This window comes from Opisthorchis viverrini (genome assembly GCF_000715545.1).
Source record: "Opisthorchis viverrini unplaced genomic scaffold opera_v5_326, whole genome shotgun sequence".
In the NCBI taxonomy this organism is placed as follows: Eukaryota; Metazoa; Platyhelminthes; class Trematoda; order Opisthorchiida; family Opisthorchiidae; genus Opisthorchis; species Opisthorchis viverrini.
Window position 1 is genome coordinate 464,725 of NW_008751982.1, and position 25,757 is coordinate 490,481.

Sequence of the window (25,757 nt, forward strand, 5' to 3'; positions counted from 1 at the left end):
AGCTGATACCCCTGGTTGGACATTGATCCTGTCTGTTCACTTTGTATTGTCAGTGTTTCGTTTTGTAAAATCCTTCTGAGAGTGATTTTCTGACTTGATTCGAAATTGCAAATTACGAATGTAAGCTATTGTGTTCCAAGACCTGTTCAGATGTCTGGTTTTCTCAAGACCCCGAATGCTGCCCTAGAGCGAATCACAGAGAGTTAGCAGGTCGAACTCATATAGAATGTTGCTTATGGCATGCAGAGCACTCCAGTGTTGGCGTCACGTATCACAACGAGCCACTGCATTCCCATAAAACTGGTCACCCAAGTTGACAACATGCGGACAGATACGGTCAAATTCACCAGACCAGAGTTGTATTTAGAAGCTATTTTTTGAAATCATGTGCTACGCCAAATTGTTAGGAGTCCAAAATGAGCTTGCCAAAAAGCAGACCCTGTGAACCAGACATTTTAACGTTATCTTCGCACCTACATCAAGCGGACAATAAAATCGCGAAAGTACAATAGCCAGCAAGTTGTGTTGTGAATTGACAGGTTACCAGATAGATCTGCCACACTTCACCCGACGGGGATGACAGTCAGTCGCCATGTTTGCAACGAATCGCACCAGCAATTACTGATGGAAATAAAAGGTCGACTTCCGAGTTCTTTCACGTCTGCACCGAACATGTATTTTTAATGGAGTTTCCCTCCTGTGACCTTACGGCCGGTAGTTTGAACACCTGAGCGTTCGGCCCCGAGCAACTGAGCAGCAGTGAAGGTAGCTCACGCATGGACCGGATTTAATGCCACTCATCTTCCAATCATGGTAATTCACCCACAAAACAGAATCGCAAATGAAACTTTTAGATTCAATCCGCACTACTAACAATACATAAGTAGCTCAAAGCAAGAGTGAAATTCATCAGAAGAGCAGAACCTTCATCTGAGAAGTTGCTCTTTCCCGAGGAGACAGTGACAACGTTTTTCACTAGCTCAAGGCCGAAAGATTAAGTATGCAAACTACTAGCCAGGAGGTCACAGGTTCGTGCTCCATAGAGCTTCATGAGACTATCACTGCCGATGGTTTCAAAAACCGGAACAGAACAATACCTTCACTGAACAAATTATTAGTACGCTTCCTTTAACTACCGTCATCCCGCTGCGAGGGCGCTACGGCTTACTTTTAACGGAGCAGTAGTCAATCGAAAGAAGGAAAAATAAACGATGAATCTGTGTACCCTACCACAATACATATGTAACAACAATCTGTGCAGGTCTGAGTGGTTCACTACCTCCAAATTTAGCGCCTATAATTGTGGATTGCAATTATGTTGCAAATCATATCGAGGACAAGCTTCTGTCATTCATTCTGCAAGTGAAGCTGTGCTGGAAAGTCGAGAATCCCTACAGAGCTGATTCATCCTCGTTCGGGATCACCAGTGATAGTTATTTCAAGCATCTGTCTAGGGTTTTGAACCAGCGACCTCCACATAATTAAGCGGTTGAAGACTTTACCATTCAACCGCGAGTGACTGACCTACAGGGCATTCAAATGAAGTGCAGCGCCACTCTGATAAGTTGTCAATAAGGGAACTAATAAACATGTGGCCACGTGACATGAGGTGCACTATCCAAGTGAACTATCCTCAATTCCATACACTCACTTTTCTGATTAGTCATTTATAACACCAGGAGGTCACGGGTGTGCTATCGTTGATGAACCCCAGCAAAGGTCATGCGGCAGTTCCATTCTTTCTGGCTTTACAGCATAGACTGCCTCTATTGTCAAAAAATTTTTTTTAGAATTTCAATATATTCTTACAGACAATGCATATCGCGTACACCGTTTTTGCTGTATCAGAAGTGGTATTTGTAAATTATCGAATTCAAACTAAAGCCTTCCATCTCTGGGAGGCAAAACGGCTTGTCGAACTGAGCGATTTGGTCACCTAGTAAACCTGAGCTGACGGCATTCGCCTCGATGTCCTGTCCCCTAAACAGGTCAACAGGTGTAAACATAAAATCGGGAAGCGGTTGGTTAGAACAGAAACGCCGTTAGAATTTCATGCGGTTTCTCTTGGTTTCTTTTGGTTTCCCCTAAAACAAAACGGTATTTTTCCATCCCATTTTTGAGGGGCTAATTTTATAGGGTTCTGCATTGAGGAACCAAAGTTTAACTAGAGAATTCAGGTTGATGTGATGACTACATTTATTATCTCCAATCACTCTCACTTTCCCGCACCGTAAGTTGGTCGGTGAGAAGGTGAACTTTGCACTTGGCGAATGTATGAAAGTGATTGCTTGTATTGGCGAAGAACTACGGGAGCGAGAGTCTGGAAAAACGGAAGAAGTGTGCTTCCGCCAGCTTGAAGCGATCAGAAGTAAGTTCTTGTCGTTTTTTAGTCCAGTATTTTGATGATGAATTTAAACAGTTGTTAGCGAAATACACTCATTTTCGAACCAATTTTATTTCGCAAGAAACTGGCTCGGAACCCAAATGAATCTCCTATTTATGCTGTTTCTAAGCAACTGAATGTGCTGCACTGGGTCGCCTCCTGTTTCAGCTGGTACAATATTTGAGAAATCGCGATGCATATATAGACGTAATGCACTACTCACAAGGTTGCTGAAAACTCCTCGACAGTCCACGACCGGTTTCGCCCTTCTTGGGGCCCAATAAGTAGGCGCAGTCACCGAGTTTCCGTCAACCTAATGTTCTAATTGAAACCAAATTGCACGAAATTAGCGAAATACACTTAAGTGCAAACTAATTTGGTTTTGCGGGAGACTCACCTGGAACCCAGCTGAACCTCTCGTTTATGATGTTTCTAAGCAACTAAATGTGCTGCACCAGGCCGCCTCATGTTTCAGTTGGTACGATATTCAATTAGAATCATCAGTAACGAGAGATTCAGCTGGGTTTTCAGATGAGTCCCCCGTCAAAACCAAATCGATACGTCCATGAGCGTGTTTTGTTAAATTCAGGGAATTTGGTTTCAAGTAGAACATAAGGTTGACGGAAACTCTTGGACTGCGCCTACCTGGTGAGCCCCAAGAATGGTAAAACTGGTCGTGGGCTGCCGAAAAATTTTCAGTAACCTCATGAGTAAGGTATGCCGTTCGAACAGTTGATATTTTATTTGCCTATGACTACTATGCGGTCGATGAGTGGTTCGAACAAGTACTAAAAACACATTAAATGGTCACTTCTGAAGACCTTACGTGCATGAAAAGACTGTCCATCCGATGGAAGAATAGTTTTATGGGAACAAAAGCCGCGAAACAGAGACAATCATGGGTGACAAGAACAGTCCCGCTTGACGTAGTCTAGTAATTATTGCTTCTCACACCATCTAGTTCCATATATTTCTTTCACCAACAGACAGAAACAACACTTGATCTACGTCATCTAGCTCAAAATGCTCAATTCAGTTGTGAAATACTACTCAAATTTGGGTAAGTTTTATAGCAAACAGCAGATGCGAAGAATCCGGAGTCCCAGAGCTTCTGTTTTCTTCAAAGAACCTCAAAATTCTGATCCATATGGAAGCAAACCAACCAAGAACATCAAATATATGCTGTCGATGCAACCAGTCCGCTAAACAGCGGTAGTCGTTCCAGTTCGATCCTTACGGACTAGATTATTACAGTACGGGACGTTAGCACTAAACTTGTGTCCCCCGAGTCACGTTCACCTCAATAAAGGGATGATAGATGTGTGCAAACTTCAACTCTAGCATTTCTCATCCAACTTCAGAAAAGAAACTACTCTCACGTTTCAGTAAACAGGGAGGTTCAAATGTAGTGACTAGGGTGTTTTCCGTTCGGTCACGTCCTGTTGCGTCCTAGGAGGGGCTAAAGAGAAGTGACTGCCCACTTCCCTTTTTGAGGGCGATATGTAAGAAGAACACGAGCCACCAATAGGTTGCTGCCTACTCACTGTTCAAATGGAACAGCTGAATTGGAGATCGATATTCGAATACTAAATGATTGATAATGAACTAGTAAAATGATTGACAGTGGTACGTGTGATTGGTTGGTTTGCTGCTTTACTAAAGTAACATAGTTCAGCGCACGTGATTGTATGCATGCGTGTGTGTGTTTGCGAGCGAGTCTAAAGCGACACTAGAAGTGATCCCATCTGACCATTGTTGTACGGACTCGGTCGAGTATTATCCAGGAAGTGCCAGCCGTAGATAGCCGTAGATTTACCAATGGTTTTAGCCTCCAAAAGGGCTTCCGCCTTGGAAGAAGTATTTCGACCCTCGTACTCATTCATGCAATTACTTTATTTAAAGATGGAAACAATGTCCCGAATATCCGATTCCCGTGAAACACAGCGGGTAGAAAGGCCCGAGTACAGAGTGTGTCAGTTTCTTCTCCGATGACTGATGCCGCAAGAACAACAGTAATAATAGTCGCCCGGTTGTAACACCAGTGCCTCTCTGCCATGCCACCCGAAGGAAGCATAAGGGCCAAGATAATGTCAGGTTACCCAGGCTCGGACAGGAGCAGTCGATATACTAGGGTTGGTTTGGAACTTACTAATCAGTCAGTTCGCGATCTAACCACTGAGCTCTCTGGGGCTCAATACAGCAGTAGCAGTCCAGCAATTCAATGCCAGTATTAGCTGATAAAAGTCAATTAATGGGGATCATCCCTGCAGAAATTGGATCGTCACTGTCACGTTCATTGTGCTAGCCACTGTGGTACTTCCGTTAGTAGCATCCTTTGTGAAGGGTAGTAACATGGGTCGCGGGTCTACTGACTGCATCAGTTTGGTTCAGTTTACCACAGGCACGTTGGTTCCGGTTTGTGCAGCTTTGGAAAAGAAGTGCACAAGGGAGAGACAGCCAAGCATTGGAGACGATGGCACAGTGGGATGTCGAATCACCCCATTTGTCTGAAAAAACGGGAAGAGGGCAGTTACACACTGAAGTCGATAGCTCCAAGTTATTGGCCCCACTGACTACGTGATCGAACAAGGGTCATCAATAATTAGTTGGCCGAGTTCCGGGGTCTCCAGATGGGGGGCGGTATTTATCAACTAGACTGAGCTCACTGGCTCATGTTTTCATATTTCATTGTGCGGTCATTGACTACCCACTCATCACACAGCTGGACAAAAGAGGCACTGTAAAGTTGATGGCCCTCTTACCTGCAAGGTAAGAGCCATCCAAAAAACAGTGGATGATGCTTCACTGTTTGAGCAGAACACTGGCGCATTCTCCAGCACAACACAGAGTAGAAACGAAATATGCGAACAGTGCACTCAGTAAGTAGGGTCCGAAGCAGAACACTGCGCATTCTCCAGCACAACACAGAGTAGAGACGAAATATGCGAACAGTGCACTCAGTAAGTAGGGTCCGAAGCTACCTGAAGTGTACTTACAGGCTGTTGCTGTTTGTGCATAGACAGGATTAAAGACAAGGAATAACAGTGTTGGAGCATCAGATAAAAGTGACGAAGAGTCTGGGACTGCGTCTATTTGATGAGCTTCAGGACGGAGGAAGCAGGTCGTGGGATGTCGGTTCGTTTTCAGCAAACTTATAAGTAGTATCTTCCGTCTAGAAAATGTCCAATAACCATTACCGTGAAAATAGGAAAACCATACCAGAAGCTATCGCATATCTGCCAGCCGAGATGGAACAGACCGCATACTTGTGGGGAAAAATAGGTATTCCTAATCCTCCTGCCTGGATTTCTGGTGAGAATCACATGAGTTCTCATGACTGAACACAGGGAGAGACAGATCCGTAAAAACCAAGCTGGGTCCTGCAAGGGTATGCATTGATCACATCCTACCCTCCGACAGATTCCCGAACAGTGACACTAATTTCAGCAACTAACAACGGTCGTGTTTCTTGATCTGAAAGCTACCTTTGACTCTGTGGACCCATCACGCACTATGGCACTGCCTGTGAACCAAAGGTGTCCCCCCTGAATTCTTGACCCTCTTCCAGGTGCTGTACGCCACCTCCCGCAGCCGGGTGAAGATCTACTGGAAGCTCTCTTCTGAGTTAACCCTTACTAAATGGAAGTATGGTCCGGGAATCACATAAAAGATTGGTGGTGGATGGTGTATCAATATGAATACCAATGCATACATGTGAGGTGGAGCAATGAACACAAACGTTCATTTAGCATGGGTTCGTAAAACAGTGATATATCCTCCCCCCACCCAATTTTTCCACTCCCGTTATGTGTACTAACATGCATACTTGACCAATATCAGAGTAAGACAAACAGGAATTAGAACTTGTGAAAGAAAACATGCCTTTTTGGAAACACCGAGACCTTCAGTTTGTTCATAGAAGGAAAATCATTAAAGATGTCAGCCTATTCAGAAGACAACTTATTTGTGCGGGTTCATTGTAGTGGGCATTATTCGAGGCAATCGATAGCAGCTCATGTGACCTTCTAGCTCGTACCGTCTTGTATGCTGATGTACGGAGGTTGACCGTCTTATTTTTGATTGAGGTGGGACTCTTGCCACTCTAAGTGGACAGCGTGTTTTTGAAGAACAGCGCTCTTAGTTCCACGTACTTGCATGATAAGATTGTTGTCGAATTAGGTAAGACCGACTGGATCTGCTGCATGTACTTGGTTCATCGTGAATGGCTGGGATGCAAAATTCTTGTTGAACAGTCAATACCAGCCTACCGCCCACATGTCGAATATATTGGCTACGTTAACTACTATCGATCACCGGTTCGTCCCACTGAGAAAAGTTCTGAATCGCTCGACTACCTCTGGCAATTGCTCTTTGAGCTGGACTTGAAACGTTTGCGTCTGTTTGTTATCCAATATGTTCCCTTGTTATTAAAAGCTTTCACAAAAAAACCGTCGCTGGGATTCGCGTTATCCTCAGTAATTCACGTTGACAGATCGTGAGGCTTTCGGTAGCAAGAGTCAAAAAGGTTAGAATCGTTCATCAAGTGTGATAACTAAGCTTCAAGAACTCTGAAAAATATTTAAAATGGGACTCAATGGCCCCGCTTCCATCTACCACGTGATGGGTCCACATTTCAAAATAACACAGTTAGGCTCCCTTGTTTGTGATTGTTACTCTTTCAAGGTGATCCTCAATTGTTTGACTGAGATAGACATAGTGTGGGTTCTTGACGAAGTCGGCAATAGATGCAACGTCATAATACACCAGCCTGGTGTCGTGGGCCAACGCTGAAGTTTAACTCTGATCGAAAACAAGCGAAAGAAGAAAACAACGTCAAAGTAACCGTGTGCCCAGCTCACCAGACCAACCGCAAACGAAAATCTGGCAGCTATAACCATCGACGGCGGCGACGATGATGATGGTGATGAGAAGGAGGAGGAGGGTAGTGGTGATGATGAGGGGGATGATTATGACGATGATGATGATGATGATGTTGATGATGATGAGGAGGAGGAGGATGAGTATGATTATGACGAGGATGATCTGATGATGTGATGACGTTGATGAGAGTAACCGCACGATTGACTATGAGTTTATGCTTTGCCGCTGGGATATGATGAATAACAATCAGCGAGTGTGTCATTCAGTCACGGAAACCGATAATGTGCTAGGCTTACTGGTTTCGTCCGATTTGCAAACTGACCAAAATAGCAGTCGAAAAGTTGACAGAAAGGGTCATCTAAGCTTGCCAGTTATAAACACTGTACTTAGGTATCCAAATGCCATTGATGTCATGTTTACACTCTCCCACCTCCCTCTGAATTAAGAGCTTATCACCGATCCCGAATGTTGGTGCCGTTTGGTGATTGCCTACGAACCTGTCTGGGCAATCGGGACTGGAAAGACAGCGACGGCCTCCGAGGCACAACAAGTACACGCTGCTGTTCGGAATTGGTTACTCAAGAATGTGGGTCCATCGGTGGCCAAACACATGCGCATTATTTATGGAGGTAAGTGCCACAGATTGACGATCTTTTGGCGGTACAGTGGAGGTCATTTGATTTGAACGATTTTCCCCTGAACGTATGCATATTAAAAATGGTTTGTGATTGACCAGGGAGGCTATAAGCACGAAAAATATGGTCTAAAGATGATGATCGTCTAGTTTGAATGACTTTACGGGGAACTGTGCTGAGTGAGAGGCGGTTTGACCCTCTCATTCAAAAGTGGGGTCCATGAAACCACTCTGCTTCAATTCAACACCACGTGATAGCACTAAAGTGATTGAGGAAGACCACTTTCTACTTGACTCCCTGAAGCTATGGTCAAAATCTAGATCCCGGCCCCATGATTGAACCAGGATTTTCTTGAGCAGTTACGTTCTACTGTTTGTGCACGGGGCTCCTTGCTGTCGTTTCCGAATTAAGAGCTTATCACCGATCCCGAATGTTGGTGCCGTTTGGTGATTGCCTACGAACCTGTCTGGGCAATCGGGACTGGAAAGACAGCGACGGCCTCCGAGGCACAACAAGTACACGCTGCTGTTCGGAATTGGTTACTCAAGAATGTGGGTCCATCGGTGGCCAAACACATGCGCATTATTTATGGAGGTAAGTGCCACAGATTGACGATCTTTTGGCGGTACAGTGGAGGTCATTTGATTTGAACGATTTTCCCCTGAACGTATGCATATTAAAAATGGTTTGTGATTGACCAGGGAGGCTATAAGCACGAAAAATATGGTCTAAAGATGATGATCGTCTAGTTTGAATGACTTTACGGGGAACTGTGCTGAGTGAGAGGCGGTTTGACCCTCTCATTCAAAAGTGGGGTCCATGAAACCACTCTGCTTCAATTCAACACCACGTGATAGCACTAAAGTGATTGAGGAAGACCACTTTCTACTTGACTCCCTGAAGCTATGGTCAAACTCTAGATCCCGGCCCCATGATTGAACCAGGATTTTCTTGAGCAGTTACGTTCTACTGTTTGTGCACGGGGCTCCCCCCCCCAACTGAGGACACCTCCTCGTTGTGCGGCTGGGTGGGTGCCTACTGAGATGCGCATTGTTGATATCTACTTGATTGTTGACTGAGCGTTGGTAAACCAGACACCAAGCATAGCTAACAGATCAACAATCAACTGATCAATGGGCAGTACGCATGTTACCTCTTTGTTAAGCCACAGTCAAACTCTTCCACCAGCTTCAGCTGTTTAAACGCAACAAACTACTCACAAGGTTGCTGAAAACCCTTCGATAGCCCAGAAACGATTTCGCTCTTCTTGGGGCGAAACCGATGGGCGCAGGCCCCGAGTTTTCGTCAGCCTTATGTTCTGCTTAAATCAAAATCGCTGGGTTCAAAGTGAGTCTCCCGCGAAACCAAATTTGTTTGCAAATAAGTGTATTTCGCTCATTTAGTGTACCATTTGAGTTCAAGTAGAACATAAGTTTGACGAAACTCGGAAAATGTGCCTATTCCCGAAAAATTCAAACCGGTCGTGTGCTGTCGAAGAATTTTCAAGAGCCTCATGTGTAGTGCATTACGTTTATACCGTTCTGTCTCTCTTTTTCCGAGGGAGGTCAACCACAATAAAAGATCACTGTTGTTTTCCGATGGAAGGCTATAGTTGCAAGCTAAACCAAACTTGAATAATTTGTTTCCGATTACGTCTGAGTAGCCGGCGTTACTTGCCAAAATTAAGTCAACTTTTCGGTAGATTTCACTTACATCTACCCTGTAAATAACTCGGTGGGGTAAATCTGCCAGGATAAACTCGGTTTCAATGCTGAAATTCGTTTGAATAGTTTTCTGTCATCAGTATAGTGCTAAAATTACACCAAAGGTAAACAAGCAAGGTGACAAAGGATGAATGGGAGCTTACGGTCACCGCACCATAAAATGCAGTGTTCAGAGTGGCTATTGCAAGAGAAGTCGATGTGTGACTGAGCTGACAGAAGAAGTTGATATTGTGAGGAGACTTTAGAATTCTCATTTTACATTCCATCCTTTAGGTAAACTCGGTATAAGCTGAAAAGTCGAGACCCAGTTCACAGCTGTTCTTTCGTTATTAGTAAACGTCATTAGTGCACATCTAAAGATACTCAAAGCGACAAAAAGTACTCTCAGTTGCTCACCGCCTTTGTTCGTGTTTTGACACCGGCGGGGAAAAAGTCTAAAGAGGCGATCAAGACCGGAAGGATATTGTGCGTACAGCTATCTCACTTCTCACATGTTTATATGATTAAATAATCGCTTAAACAAAAAGCGGGCTCTTCAAACGCTATGACCAACAGCTGGTTCATTAAGCCTGATTTGGGACAAGATATCGATTTGCTTGCGAAAATCAATGGGAAATCTATTGAGCACGAAATTTCGGGGGTTGGTTACACCACGGAATGATCATGCGCATGTCATAAACAAAATTTTGGTTTCCATATCCAAGTAGTCTAGTGTTTTACCCAACAGTAGTCTAACCTGTTTGTCTGCTACACATTCATTCACAGGCTCTGTGACAGCGAAAAATTGTCATGAACTTGCCGCGCAACCGGATGTAGACGGATTCTTGGTGGGAGGAGCATCACTCAAACCGGATTTTATCGCCATATGTAACGCCAGATCCATTTGAGTATCAACGCTTACCCACCCCTTGCATGGACCTTATTTTATCAGTTAAAAAAGCCTTGCAACAAGTTGACAATCGTTCAATAAACTTAAGATTCCAATCCCCTTTTCGTAACAGATGGGCTTTGTATTTTTCACCTTACAGATTCAATCTTCGTCGGGTTGGACAGAAACGGCAGCTAAATCAATGAGCTGAGATGTTCCCAGGTTGTCCAAGNACAGTAGTCTAACCTGACTGTCTGCTACACATTCATTCACAGGCTCTGTGACAGCGAAAAATTGTCATGAACTTGCCGCGCAACCGGATGTAGACGGATTTCTGGTGGGAGGAGCATCGCTCAAAACGGATTTTATCGCCATATGTAATGCCAGATCAATTTGAGTATCAACGCTTACCCACCCCTTGCGCATGGACCTATTTTATCAGTTAAAAAAGCCTTGCAACAAGTTGACAATCGTTCAATAAACTTAAGATTCCAATCCCCTTTTCGTAACAGATGGGCTTTGTATTTTTCACCTTACAGATTCAATCTTCGTCGGGTTGGACAGAAACGGCAGCTAAATCAATGAGTTGAGATGTTCCCAGGTTGTCCAAGCCTAGATAGGAGCAGTGGAAATACACGGGTTGGGTTCGGACTACGGACGTTCGCCATTTAACTACTGAGCTGAATCAAGCACTTAGCTGAAAACTCCAGCAAGTGTGATCAATAGCTTTGGGTAAGGAAATGCGTAACCAAGACCGTCTATCAGTAACTGGGTTAGATAACGGCGTACCGACGGGATGGGCATGAACACCGGTTGATAGCTCCTTAATTCACACTTACCTTTCTCTGTAGAGACAGTCTCTAGTGATCTGAAGTGAGGTGTACTGGGGCCTAAATAACTCTCAATGGCCTTTGTAAACCAACAGATCTACTCTTTACAGTAAAAGAGTTACTTCAGGTTATTTGTGCACTCTCCCGATCGACTTTACGAAACGCAGAGTGGTCCTTTCTTGAAGATATTTTCAGAGTGAACAAGAGATTTCCTGATCAACTCAATATTCAGTCGGAGACGTTTTTTTGACCTCATCTCACCGAGTTTTCAGTCATTTATTCTGTCGCATGCATTACCTAAGTTATTATACAACCCTCCCCCAACAATCTCACAAAAGAATTTGTTACTGATGACGGTGGGTTACTTTAATGTCTGAACAGTCTATCCTGTTTTATCACCCACAGAAGAATCCTTGCCAACTTGCAAGTCGCTACATCCTCAGGTTAGCTGGTGGACTTTGTGACAAACAGGTAAAAAAAACTACGGTTTCTCAGGGCTTAGAAAAAAGTGAGCGTTTTAGTTTTGTCTCATCAGCTATTGGGGGTCTGCTGGAGACCTGATGTTGACAACAGGTTGACACCGTTGATCCTGCCAAACCTTGAATCGTGTCATCTACACACTCACTTCTGGTTCGCACACCCACCAATCTGACGCGTTTGTCTGCTTTTTAATGTTTCCCCCTTTGTTTAAGGATTTAGGAGAAATCAAATCATGTAACAAACTATTGGCACAAGTAACAGATCATATTTTAAAGTATTTTTTGCGATCGATAAATTAAACTGATCATCACAAACGGCTGCTATCTCCGTACCAGGAAAACTTTGTTTAGCAATGCCCTCCGTCTGTTTCCCTTGTTCTGGCGATTTGACGATTTGATTTCCAAAGCCATATGTCAATTTTACATTAAATCAATAAATTGATCATCACAAACGGCTGCTATCTCCGTACCAGGAAAACTTTGTTTAAAAATGCCCTCCGTCTGTTTCCCTTGTTCTGGTCTGGCGACAATTTGATTTCCAAAGCCATATGTCAATTTTACATTCTAATAAGGAGAATACGAGACTGAGAACGACTTGTTTGGGGTCACGACCCAACCAGGTCATTGACGTCGAATGGTTCTGCTTTTCCGGTGATGGTATTTATTCAAGACGGTTTGTCTTGTGCTGGGTCTTTATCCAGGGAGACGGCAGTGAGAAACGCGACTGCATTGACCGCCCCTGTCACACAAGGTTGAACAAACAGGGATCCACGAGACAGACAGTTCTTGGGCATACGTAGCACACGGCCTGAGCAACGTAGCCAGCTGACCTATCAAATGACAGTAGGCTTTCCCGAAAACCAGCCGACGTACCTCATCAGTACGGATCTGATGTTCCCACCAGATCAAACACATGGAGCTTTCGAAAGTCCGTTCACCAAACATCAGCATGTCTCTGATCCACAAAGTAGAACAGATTGGACCGCTGCGTTGTACAGTCTATTCCGGACAGGCGCCACCAATGTCGAAGAATAGCCAGTCTTCCCAGTTTGGGAAGTAGTTTCGCTTTTCTACAGTCCACAAGGAATTATCATAGGCTTCGAATAAAATGATACTGATATGAAAGAAACCGGAAGTGAGGGTTTGTTTTAAAAAGCAGTCAGAAAGTATGCATGATGCTTGCGTCCCGTTACCCGTCAGTCTCGATGGTCAGATCTAATACCTACGCTGTGCACCAGTGCAGCCAGTGATTGAATGCTGTGTGTTGACCTGTCATGCCTTAACCACACCAAAAATAGTTGACTAAAAACAGCAGTCTGTGAGAGAGTGGAAAACTTTGCAAAACCTGTTGAGTTGGTCTAAGCCATCGCTTATTGTAACACTGTCCTCGTCACCGTTCTGACTCCGGTGGAACTACGAATCCATGTGGTGCATTCGAAGCGACATCGCTCTCATTGAAACCCCTGACGTCAAACAGGGTGGAAGATATTTTGAGGTGCAGGAACCGCGGAACACAAATGAACTGCCAGGTTTCACCGTTCAAGAGAGACAACTATGCGTTAGATAACCAACTTAAGCTGTCTCCGTAAACCTCCATGAATCGCAATGGAATACTATAGCTATTCTTTTTAACTGGCATATGATCAACATCGACAGTATAACATCAGTGTTCACCACGAACGTTTCGTTGCCGTACAACATCGATTCATTGGAAAGCCTTATTGCAAAGAAAAGAATAAAAGCGGATGGAAAAGGGACTTATTGCTAGCTCAGTACAATCGTTCCGAGGTGTCCACATCTCCAGACACTACTCATTTAGACAACTTGGATAAAAGTTGACAACAAGAATACCATTGACATCGATTATCAGCCGTGTCTTACAGTGTCTCCAACCAGGTGCAGTGAGGATCACGCGGTCCACATCCTGGAAGGCGAGTAGCACCGACAGCACCCAATTTCGTGATTTCTTTTATACTTTTCTGCAGCATCAAGGGTTGGTTACCTCTCTGCTTCCGCCACCCGGAGTTGGGCATGGAAAACAGCACTCTCTTCAGCAAACGATGGCTAAGCATAAGCAACACATGTCCCAACCAACGCAGTTTCTGATGCTGAACACATTCTTCAATGGAAGTACCAGTTGCATACCGAAGAAACTCGCTTTCTAACTTTCTTTGGCAAACGATGGCTTGGTATACGCGGCATATGACACACAGGGGACAGGGGAACTACGCTGGACTGATTTTCACCCTGAAATGAAACCTTGAATCAGGTGCGTGCAACCGAAGTGATGTTGTTGTGAATTTTCGGTCAACAGGCCTGACGGGAGTTGAGTTTCCTAGGTAAATCAGTCAGCAAGACTCCATTTTGCGTAGCCTGGAAGTAACCCGTTCGAGTTCATCCCATGTCACGTGTTTTCATTCTTGTCGCGTATGCTTCAACTCTGACCATTTCAAAAACTATTGTGCCTGGGAAATTGATTATTCAATTCTGTTATAGAGCATGGATGTCGGGGTCAGATAGTCCCGATTGGGGTAGGCTTCCACTCAGTTATTTTTCTGTACAAGAGGTGTCTGAAATGAGAAATCGGTCCTCTTGAACGGCTTTTGGTCGTTGTTAGGCGGGACAAACAGAGTAGTGACTCTACAGCGGTGTGTTTACAGTACTTGACGGCAAAAGCATCGCCGTGGAAATCCAAGATGTCAATTTGTCCGGGTTAGGGTGCGATAAAGTGACAACTCTATCGCCCGCTGTCTTTATTGGTATAGTGAAAATTGTCTTTGGTCGGGTGTTTTCAGTGGCCTTCATGGGGGTATGATGACAACTTCAGTATCGCTGAACTGATCCTTCAGAGTAGCCCATATCTGTGATTCATAAATACTATTGTAAAATGGCAAAATGGCCCAGCTGCCATGCCACCCGAAGGAAGCACGAGGACCGGGATACTGCTAGGTTGCCCAAGCCTAGACAGGAGAAGTCGAAATACAGAGGTCAGTAAATATGCTCTTCAACCACTAAGCTCTCTGGAGGTCAAATACTTAACGTCAGTGCTCGCGTCCTTCAGGTCAACTGATCGGATAAGTCACGCTGATGCCCGGTAAAATAAAGGTCATCCAATGTGGCGGGATGGTGAGACAGCCATGCTTACAACTCGAACTCCTTGAAGCGATGTTCAACTAACGAAACTGGGTCAGCAGCACGGAACGTTCCCACTTCTTCTTAGAGTCAGTCAGTCACCTGGAGAGAGTGCCTCGTCTTCGGTTCTGGTGTGGGGCTATTTCTCCTTCGAAATCGTCTTGACGGCGATGTCTTCTTATGGGAATTCCCCATAAGGGTTAGCTGAATGGCGAGTTGCGGGATGTGTAGTTTGCATTGTCTACCGAAGATCAACTACAGGAATTAGATGAATATAGGAAAAACAAACGAAATTGCATGCTTGTCGAACACGTAATGGCCAATCGCAGGCCTTTGAGAATTTGTTTACACGCTAGACTGCCGTCCTTACGTCTCGCGGAAAATTTAACTGCATCAATCGGGGTGAACTGCAACTGTGGACGCTTCAGATAAACAAGAATTGTGTACACTTGCAACATTGATTTGGCCGCATCTGCTGACCACCGTAACAGTAAATATTGTTGTCGTCTTGTTACAACTCATACGTCGCGTGTGATGTGATACGACCTCCAATTAGAAGTATAAATAGTCAAACAACAACACCGTCGAACTGATTGACGGTCAGCTCGTGTAAACGAAGCCATGAGACACGTTTGGATAGTTTTCTTCAGCGTTCTTACGTTTTCCCTGGTTTTCAGCAAGTAAGTTATATTGGATTTTTGACTGGTCAATACTCAAATTTTAGTGGAATGAGGATGGATAAAAGTCAAGAAAACCTATGGGTAACTCTTCTGTTTGCTTCCCTCCCGTGATTACTTCCAGGGAGATTTCGCCGGAGTTTTAGGACGTTTGGCAAGGCTGAGAGAGGCGCAGCGTCAAGAACAATACAACAATTTAATACAGAATTTGAATGAGGATGGCCTTGGAGAGAATGCCCTCAAACTAGCCACCATAGGTAGGTGCTACTTATGAGTTTTTAGTAGTTTATTTCAATGTAATTATCACAGTGCTTCTCCGGCTGAACGATCGTTTCGAACAGACGTTCGGGTAGTCTGACTGACCTGCAACCGTACTGGCAAGGTATGAAAATACATCATTTTTGCTTGCAATCCAAAGTGAAGCCTCTCTTTTTTTCTTGGCAATGGGTTACGGCTAGGGGAATTAAACTTCCGCCTGATGAGGAGGCCGGTCCTTATGCAAGTGAGAATCGAAATGCAATGGTTTGTTTCGTAAAAGCTCTTTGTAAGCAAACCATTTGAAGTTGAGTATGATTCAGGGACGACCACAGAAAGAAAGAAATCACACAGGTTTGTAACGCGGTTGGCAACCAAAAACCAGGCCTGAGAACATCACAAACGAGATTTTCAGCTGGCTGGCAGGTGAGTCTCTCGCAAAACCAAATTAGTTTGCAAATGAGTGTATATTCGCTTATTTCGTGCAATTCGGTTTCAAGTAGAACCTAATGTTGACGGAAACCCGTGGACTGCGCCTAGCTGATGAGCCCCAAAAAGGGCGAAACCGGTCGTGGGCTGTTGACGGATTTTCAGCAACCTTATAAGTAGTAAATTACAGGGCTAAAACAGTTTGTGCAATGGGATGGGTACGAATGGGACCCCTCGAAAGTCGTAAATTTCGCTCGTGTCTCCTGTGGTTGGGATTCGCAGTCCAAGATTCAACAGTCACAGTTTACACCAACAGCCATGTAGGAGACTAGCTTTGATTCATCGCGGGGTGCATACAAGAGGCCAGCTGACAGAAATCAGCTGTTAACGGTGACCTCCTCCTGTAAGTGCAGCTAACCTATGCTGAATAGCTGAGCAGCACTGTACGGCTGTTTCAAACTTAATGCAAATCGCCAGCAGTGCGCACCCGAGGAAATCCCCTTGGGTTTTAGACCCGCGACTTCTCGGCTATTCCTTTAGACATTTGACTCGTCGGCTTCAAGAGACCGTGACTCGCTCGCCCTTAGACAAGACATAATACCACCTAGCCTTAAATTAAGAGATCCACATCACGTGGCCAAAAAGCGCTTCACAACTTTTCGCGCGCAGGGCAAAATCCCCATTAAGACGCAGGTAATTTGAATCACATGTGTGGAGAGAAATCGACCATGCGAACTCGCCTGACAAAGCACTTTCCGGTGAGTCAGGAGTGCGTGGTTGCTGTCCCCTCCATAGAATGTCGCTTCAAATTTCCTGCACTTCTGGCCTCAGGAATTTCGGAACGCACAAGACAAATACCTGGTACTTCCATGTTTTCCAGCTCAGTTTGTTGTTGTTGTCTCAACAACTCAAATTCGAAAAAAAAATCTTCATTAATTAGAACGTTTACTGTTAGCATGTACGACTTTGGACGTTAAATGCAGTCTCTTCTGGACGATATTTGCGCGGTTCCATCCTAGACAGGAGGTTCAAATGCGGATCGGCCTTCAAGAACTCTTCTTTAAACAAGGGCACAAATGGTTTGGGGAAGGAATGTAAACCTGCACTCTTACATAAAGGTTACACAGCAAAACTGACGGTAGGAATTCGTAAGTGCCACTTTTCATAGTGTGTGTGTGTGTGGATGACTTCAAAATGATGGTCATTCGCAAGTCTCTTATTTCAGACAAAACACCTCAAGGAAAAAAGGAGCTTGTGTCTCACCAGACAGTGTTTTCCTCCAGGTTATGATGCTCAGTACGAACAGGAAGCAACAGACAGAACAAGCACCCGCATGTCTTATTTGTGCGAAGAAAACTGCGAAGTAACTCATACTAAACTGGGGCACTGAAAATGGACAAAAATTGGCCAGCTGACAAGCAATCACTGAATAGCGGAAGTAAGCCTAGTTGAATCAGATATTTAAAGAGGTGGGAGACAAACAACAGCGAGACAAGACGTGCTATCACCTGTGTTGGTGCGTCGCAACAAATCTAAGACATGTTTCAATCGTGTCATTTGCATATAAGCTTTTGATGCAGGCACAAATGCAAGATTTCAGGCGGAAGGCAATGAGATTGGTCAATATCACCAACCAATGAGATCTTTCGGCCAACTGGTGAGTCACTCATGGTTCGAGGCCAGATTGAGTTTGACCTAAAGGGGGCATGGCAAAGCGTGCGCAGTGTAAAAGTATCGGTAACTCGGGTCCGCTAATTGGTTTTTGATAGGGTAGTTTTACCTGTCCGCTCAGCCCGGTGATTGGCTTGCTGAAGTTTCGTCACAAGGTGAGGTTTGGTAAGGACGCACCCAACCGAGTTGTGACTATGTCTCCTCGACTGGTAACGAAACGTTTGCAAATCAGCATCAAAGGTCGATCACCTGAAGGTTGGGGGAACCCTCCCGGACTGTCCGCAACTTTTAGCTTTCCGTGGGCTTCTTGTATACAACCATGTAGCGTCCGGAAATCGGAGGGTGCCGTAAGGGTTTTGCCTTAAACGGTTCTCTTATAAATAACTGAAGCGTGTCAGAAATCCTGTTTTCGACTTTAACATTTGGAAAGAAGGTCTTGTGAATACCAAAACAAAAACAAACCAGTTAAAGTGTGCCCCGGTCGAAGGTACGGGCATTTGGAATGCTTTATCCCCTTTTCCGTCGTCCTAACTTTTGGTTTGTCTTCAGGTCGTGCCCCATTTCCCTCACGTACAGTCTGAATACGGGTAAGCGAAGAGGTCATATGACGCTAGCTGCAGTAAAACCAATCGATATCAGTGACGGCCAATCAGAGGCTTGCTAAGTAAAAGAAGCCTAACGGGAGGCCAATCGTGTGCGGCCACTGACACTGCAAAGTCCACCGTTCTGGAGTGGAAAGTTGTGCCCAGCCTTATATGTTCGATAATTTTCGCATTACTGTATGGCATCTCTTGATAGGGAAGTGCCAGAAACAGAAATTTATGACCTGTTGCTACATTCAGACAAAAGATTTCAACGACGAAAGAATAGCACCGTCATTCTTCTGGCTGTCTGGATTCCAGCCGTCATAACCGGATGTTTTCGGACAGCGCCGCTGCAATAAATCGAGCAAAGCCTTCCTTATCTGTTCGGAAGCAACTCGATGTGATCAATAAGCTGCCCTAAACCTAGTGGTACAACAAGACGTTCGTTTCTGGTCGGTGACCTATTCAGTAATCAAGCCTGCGATAAACCTTTTTTCGAAAGTTGCTATGGCACTTGTCCATTCCCAATACTGACCTTGATATTCACCAGACAGCATGGAATGCCTTCATTTATTTGTCTGCTGGTTCTCATTGCACCATTCGAGATTGTCACGGCCAACACTGGAACTCACAAACTATATAAGTAGGTGATGCAACACGAATGAACAGGGGTATGTGCACGGTGACAACGTTGTTCAAATACTTCGGCAAACCGGTACCAAGCAGGGCTCTCACCACACATCCTTTAGAGGCTCTAAGCTGAAACATCGGGATAAAATGTAGCTGTAATATGCTACTCATAAGATTGCTGAAAAATCTTCAAAAGCTGACGAACTGATTTCGCCATTTTGGGACTCATAAGCCAGGCGCACTCCCCGAGTTTCTCGCTATCTGAGGTTCTGCTCGAACCCGATTTGGACAGATTTCGAAAAATAGCCTCATTTGCAATGAATTTGGTGTTGACGGCAACGCAATCTCTCGTTTGTGAGCTGCGTCTATGCGAACAGCCCCAAGAAAGTCGGAACCGGTCGTTGACTGTGGAAAAACTTTCGGCAACCTTATGAGTAACGTGTTACGTTGAGACATATCCATGTATTAAGATACCTCGAATATCATACAAACCAAAATATGAGACGGTCTGCTGCGGACCATCATAAGGGTGGATTCAGTCGAGTCTCCTGTCAAAACCTAAAAATTCGAGTGCAAAATTAGAGTATTTGTATTAGCTGCTCAGCGACAGGCTGGATTTCGAATGAAGACGACCGACGTTTACTTCTGCAATTCTAGTTTCTAGCAAAACGATTGTCATCCGTCCCTTTGTCCAAAAGCGTGAATCTTGTCAAATCTCCCCCCACCCCACACACACACGCACATCCTACTCTACTAAGTTCTTGCTTCCACAAACCTTGTGAGCTCTGGAGAGTGGTCGACTTTTTTTCACTATTCGTTAACCTCTGTGGTTCACAAATCGATTTTATCGAACGGTAAACTCCATAGCTATAAGGTTCGGAAGACAAGACCAGATTATATCCTGTCCGAAAAACTTCCCTAATCGTGTCTCATGAGATTACCGATCTGTTTTTTTAATGATACCTAATCAGACGGCTTTAAAGAGTGATTTCTCGAGTTTGACAATTGTAGAACATTGAGCATAACTGTCGCCATCGAATATTTGTGGCTCGAACGCAAACATTCATGTGGTAGAGACATCCTGTAACATGAAAACCACCTCATTTGCATGGTACCCTGTCCGTCGGGAGAAAATCAAACGACGATGAATCACGTGTGGTTGCAGAGACTTCCGTAACTTGTCCGTGGAAGGGCTAAGGTTCAAACCCCGACACAGCCAACCATGTGCTCTGGTGATGAAATCTAATAAGAGTGAAATTCAAGCCCAGTGCTCGCCCTCCTTTAGTGTGCACTCATCAACACGATTGCGCCAGGACAGGAGGATTTTGCAGGCGAGAGTCACGTGAGTGTGCATTCTACAGTTTGATTGGACCAGGTTGGTGAGGTGACCTTGACGCCCTCAGCTTATTTACAAATGTCCGAAAATCGGGTCAGTCACCCATCAAGAGCCAGACACGTGCATCGGTGCGCACGAAGCCAGCTATCGGACAACCTTGCACGCGTTGCGCTTGAGACAAACCCTGGGGGCTAGTCACAAGTCAGCGTCGCTCGAGTCCAACCACTGGCGCTCCAAGCGATGGCTGACTCCCGTTTCTCTTGCGATAACTGTATGAGGCGTACACTGATGGAATAGCTAACGTGCACACTAATCGTAACTAATCGCGGTCAAAGGTCATCCTCGGCTACCAGCACGTATATCAACACACACGTAACACTAGTGAACGCACAACCACTAACCCACCGCTACGCACAACTACGCACTGATGATGTCACCTCGATTGGTGATGAAACGTTTGCAACCAAATTGCCCAGCTCAGCGAACAAGCCAACGACCATCTACGCCACCTGAGCTACCGACATTCTCCTCTATAGAAAACGTGCACAGTCATGCATTTACAGCGTGCTGTACGCCAATTGACCTTACACCTCCAAAATATTGGACTGAACTAAGAGACCAGCTGATGACGAGTGGCCTGACGTATGTGACCTTCCTTCACGCCACGCAGCTTTCTTTTGCAGCCAAGGCAACTAGCAAAAACTCGATTAGGTCATGATCGCCAAACAGATCCAGTGGAGTCTCCCGTGAAAACCCAGTTGATATGCAAATGAGTGCATTTGTGGAAAAGCAAAACTGACTATCGGAAGTGGCTTCTCTGAAACCATTCCTGCCGAAGTTGACAGCAAGATTTCGACCGGGCAGATTGTGTGACAACATCGCTTACGGTTTTGAAGAAAAGGTGGGCGCGAAGAATGACTCCCCCTCTGATTAGCCATTCTGTCAGTCGTTTCGTCCACAGTCAGTGAGGTAGCATTCAGCCTGTGTTTTTCTTTTATCAAATGGACCACCTTATATCTGAATAACTCTCAGTTTGTGGAATGATGGATCCTAGTTACCCATTGCTTCGGGAGACTTAGTCGCAAAAAAGTTCAAAGCTGGTCACGCGGTACGGTTGGCATGATAACTATGTCGGTGAGCCGTCCTTCGTTCGGGAGAATGCAGCTTGCGAGTCGCGTGAAATGATGTTGAACGAGGCCACGTGTCCTACCTTGATCGTGCGTGTACGTTCGAAATCAGACGGAAGTGATCCACGGCGAAACTAATCGTCTTTACTCTGTTCACCTTAGATTTGCCGACCATCAGTGACCGGGCGACGAAAAGTCGGCACATAAACTGCCTTAGCCTTGTGAATTTTTCAGATACCTGAACGTGTGACGTTGTTGGAAGTGACTTTAGGTAACCAAAAAAGACCAAACTTGTTTCTAACACTGAATTTGTTGCTATGCTAAGCCAGTGTTCGTCTATAGCACCCTTTTGTTACCTAGCTGTCATGTCATCCCAGGGAAGCACAAGGGCTGGTATACTGTCAGGTTGCCCAAGTCTAGATGGGAGGAGTTGAGAGGCAGAGGTCGGGTTCGAACCACTGACCTTCCAGTCGGTAAATTCGCGCTCTAACCACTTAGCCATCTCTCCCTCACGCTAATTCTACAACGACCCTAAAAATTATCAAGGACAGAGCATCATCTCAACACAATCTGTGTTCTGTCTGTCAGCAATTCAGGGCACCAAGCAATCCGAAACGGATAAAATCTTTTTCAACTGCTCGGCTGACTCCATTCTTACCTAGCTGGGCATTCCGGAATGGCACTATAGACGTCTCACTGGTACGCGACAAGAAAACTTACTTTAAGCAGATAAACATTGATTTTCCGATTAGGTGGAAGGTCACTTTAATCGCGGGTATTTAGGCCTAGCTGATAAGGCCAAGAAAAGTTAAACCGATAGCAGTCTGTCTAGAATTGCTCGCCAAACTTACCAACGTAACGTGTGTCCTTGAATGAGATTCCAAAGGAAAAGAATCCAGTTTCATATTAGTGTAAACGAACGGTTCGTCTGAGACTTGGTTGAGTCTTCATACGTCCATCGCAGTCCACTGATTGCACTGCCCAAAATCACACAGAAACTGCCTGTCATCGTGGCTTGGTCACTCCAATCATCCTGTTAGTTAACGCGTATTTCTATTTCTGTCTTTACATTTAGGAAACACCTTTATAGATAGCATCCAAGTTCAAATTATCCAGTTTATCGATTTTTCACCGTAAGGCAAAATTTGAAACGCCCTTTCCTTCACACAATATTGAATTCGCCGAAAACACTAGTTTACAAGGAAGTTGGATCACATAATCCTTGGATGTAGTGCAATGAGGAAGGTAGTTTATAACACGATGTTCAATAAACTCAACTGACACACTTTTCAGATTTAAATGACTTGAGCATACTCACGTGTGTAAGTGTACAAGCATCCCAAGTGGAACGACCTCAGTACACACGAATAAAAAAATCTATTAATGTCCAGAAAACATGTCATAATACACAGTTCATGGAAAGTTATGCTCGCTTCCTCCTGACGGAACAGTCCTAAACGCAAGCAACCATGAAACGAACAAAGTTTCTATTTCTGACTTTATTCGTGTCCTCTTTAGGGGAGGGTATTTGTGACAGAACCTCATTTACAAACAAATCTGATTCTGACCTCTGATTCAACTGAATCCAGTTGAATCTCTCGTTTGTATCGGTCACACTGGTGCGCTGCGCCTGTGTGATATGCCCCAAAAAGGAAGAAACTGGTCGTGCGGGGCCGAAGAGTTTTCAGCAACCTTATGAGTAGTGTATTTCGACTATACATGTATCGCGATGTCCCGAATATCGTGCCAACTGAAACGTGAGATGGCCTGGTGCAGCAAATTCGGTTGCTTAGAAACATCATAAAAAAGAGACTCAGCTAGGTTCCAGGTGAGTCTTCCGCAAAGCTAAGTTGGTTTTCAAATGAGTGTATTCCGCTAACTTCGTGCAATTTGGTTTCAAGTAGAACATTAGGTTGACGGAAACTCGGGGACTACGCCTACCTGATGAGCCCGAAGAAGGGCGAGACCGGTCGTGGGCAGTTGAAGAGTTTTCAGCAACCTTGTGAGTAGTTTCCTTTATGAAAATATACTGCGATATCTCCAATATCGTGCCAACTAAAACATGAGGCGGGCTGTGTGCAGCACATTCAGTTCTAGACCATCACTAGCGAGAGATTCAGTTGAGTCTCTCGTGAAAACCAAACTGATTTGCAAATAAGTTTTTTGTTTTTTTGGAAGCAGCCAGATTATTACGTTTTTTTAAGTCCACTCATCATCCTTAGTGTATCGCGAAGCTGTCTTCTATTTGGCCTAAATGAATAAAGGATAGTGGAATGGGCTCTGCGAGTCCTGAAAATATAGATTACGAGCAGAGCAAAGCACACAGTAATACAAGGATTGTGTGAGTGCCTATGCCGTCTCAGCTGTCGATAAGATAAAACATGATAATCAATTAGTTGTAACACCCTTTCGTCGCCTAGCTGCCATGCCACCTGGAGGAAACACAAAAGCTGGGATACCACCAAGTCGCGCTCTAAACACAGAGCCATCTCGCTCCAGTTGTCGGAAGGCATCCTGTCTCTTTTTGAGAATATAGTTATCGTCAGCATCAGAGACGTCCCGTGGTAACGCTGACTGGCAGTTCATGAGGGCCGTATATGAACTACAGTCCGTGTACGCCTGTCTGCGAACGGTCAGCGACGGTTCCACGTCTTCACACTGTAACTGCTTCAGATGTTTATCGATGGCGTACAGTTGATATATTCGTCACCATTCGAAATGACATCAACTTCGACTACTGAAGAAACATTCTCAAGCTAATAACCACGCTCGGAGAACAGATAAACGGCTACCTGACCGACCACTAATGAACACGCCCAAGTTTGCAACATTTTGGTAGAGTTCCAGGTGGGGGTATTAGATGCGGGTTGCACTCTTTTCAGGGCTGGTTGGCATTACGCACTCCTAGTCTTGCGGGAAATTATACTCCCGACACCTGACGTGCAACGTGAGCGTTTTACCAATACTTCCAATACTTCGTTGGTGAACGCTACCTTATCGTGTCTCAAGAGACCAGTGGGCTCAAATTCGGGGCACTACCGACAAACATATGCCTCTGTCTGTGATAAAAAATAGTTTCTACTTCTGTTTCACATGGTTTGTTTTGCCTAACGTCGAACGAAACGGGGGTTCCTTTGTTAGACATTGCATCAGTGTAGAGTTCCTTGGTGATTGCATATCGCCTGGTTTCTCTACTGATACCGTTTCATCCTGACTAGATCTAGCACACAATTATGGCAGACTTTATAAACGTTGCTGTTACTAATGGAGTAGCATACTCATTTTCTATGAACACTGTACTTGGGTTTCAAAGAGGTATCCAGTATACTTGTAACCGGCCCGTTACAACAAGTCGTTCAATTCTTGAAACCGGGTAGAAAATCACCATTGTTTGGCTATTTTATTGAAAATTAAGTTCAGTCTACTATCTACAAATTACTCTGTGGTTCTCAGTTTGAGTTTCGCTCATAAGAGGCTTCACAGAATGTGCATTTTGTCTGCACGTCGTTCCCGTCGTTTTTTCAGCAATCAGCTGACTGGTCAGCTGATCTGTAACCAATCATCTGATCGATTGATTAAGTCATAAGGTCTCGCCTTCTTTTTGGTAGGAAATATTTACTGCAATTCTCTTTGTGTCATAAACTTTAAAAAGGCGGTGGCCTGTTTGGGCTTTGGACAATCAGAGCCGATAACCTTCCAACCGATTGAATGTATGCTTTACCCATTTAACGCTTATTCTGAATTTTCGGAAGAATGTCCTTGAAATCGATCTCCGTTCTATGCAATATATCGTCCCCTCGAGTCACTTTTACAGCAATATGGACTAATTCACGCTCATGGTCCACATATTGGTCGGGTGATCGATTTCATCACTAACCTTGGTGCTCGAACAAACAAACGATTGCCTATTTTAGCAGTCCACTAGGATGCAGGCATCTGAAAAGACTGAACGTATGCTTGCGGGACCCTTCAAGTTCACGCGAAATATTTTTCAAACTTCCTGCCATCAGTTTAGTGTCGAACATGACTCACTGCCTTCGACAATGGCGAGGCAGACGGGACCAGTTAAATCGACCACGTGATCAACGTCACCATGAGATGACTCATTTCTGTCTG

The 25,757-nt window shown here is 44.7% G+C and overlaps 3 protein-coding genes across 3 annotated transcripts in view; 2 read left to right on the forward strand and 1 right to left on the reverse strand.

The window, feature by feature from the left end:
• The window catches only part of T265_10014 (hypothetical protein), a gene marked incomplete at both ends in the record, with an annotated part of 22,538 nt that extends 19,971 nt beyond the window's left edge, over positions 1-2,567 (forward strand). Inside the window, 2 exons of the mRNA XM_009176259.1 lie at positions 2,236-2,394; positions 2,427-2,567. Coding sequence (XP_009174523.1) covers positions 2,236-2,394; positions 2,427-2,567 — 300 coding nt within the window. The remainder of the gene's footprint in view (positions 1-2,235; positions 2,395-2,426) is intronic.
• A 260-nt stretch (positions 2,568-2,827) lies between these two features.
• T265_10015 (hypothetical protein) lies at positions 2,828-10,888 on the forward strand (the record flags this gene model as incomplete). Its single annotated transcript, XM_009176260.1, has 6 exons — positions 2,828-2,861; positions 7,711-7,893; positions 8,311-8,493; positions 9,145-9,246; positions 10,389-10,490; positions 10,767-10,888. The coding sequence occupies 6 exons, from the start codon at positions 2,828-2,830 to the stop codon at positions 10,886-10,888; spliced, it is 726 nt and encodes a 241-aa protein (XP_009174524.1).
• A 5,471-nt stretch (positions 10,889-16,359) lies between these two features.
• On the reverse strand, positions 16,360-23,440 carry T265_10016 (hypothetical protein; the record flags this gene model as incomplete). Its single annotated transcript, XM_009176261.1, has 3 exons — positions 16,360-16,462; positions 21,998-22,155; positions 23,210-23,440. The coding sequence occupies 3 exons, from the start codon at positions 23,438-23,440 to the stop codon at positions 16,360-16,362; spliced, it is 492 nt and encodes a 163-aa protein (XP_009174525.1).
• Positions 23,441-25,757: the final 2,317 nt, after the last annotated feature.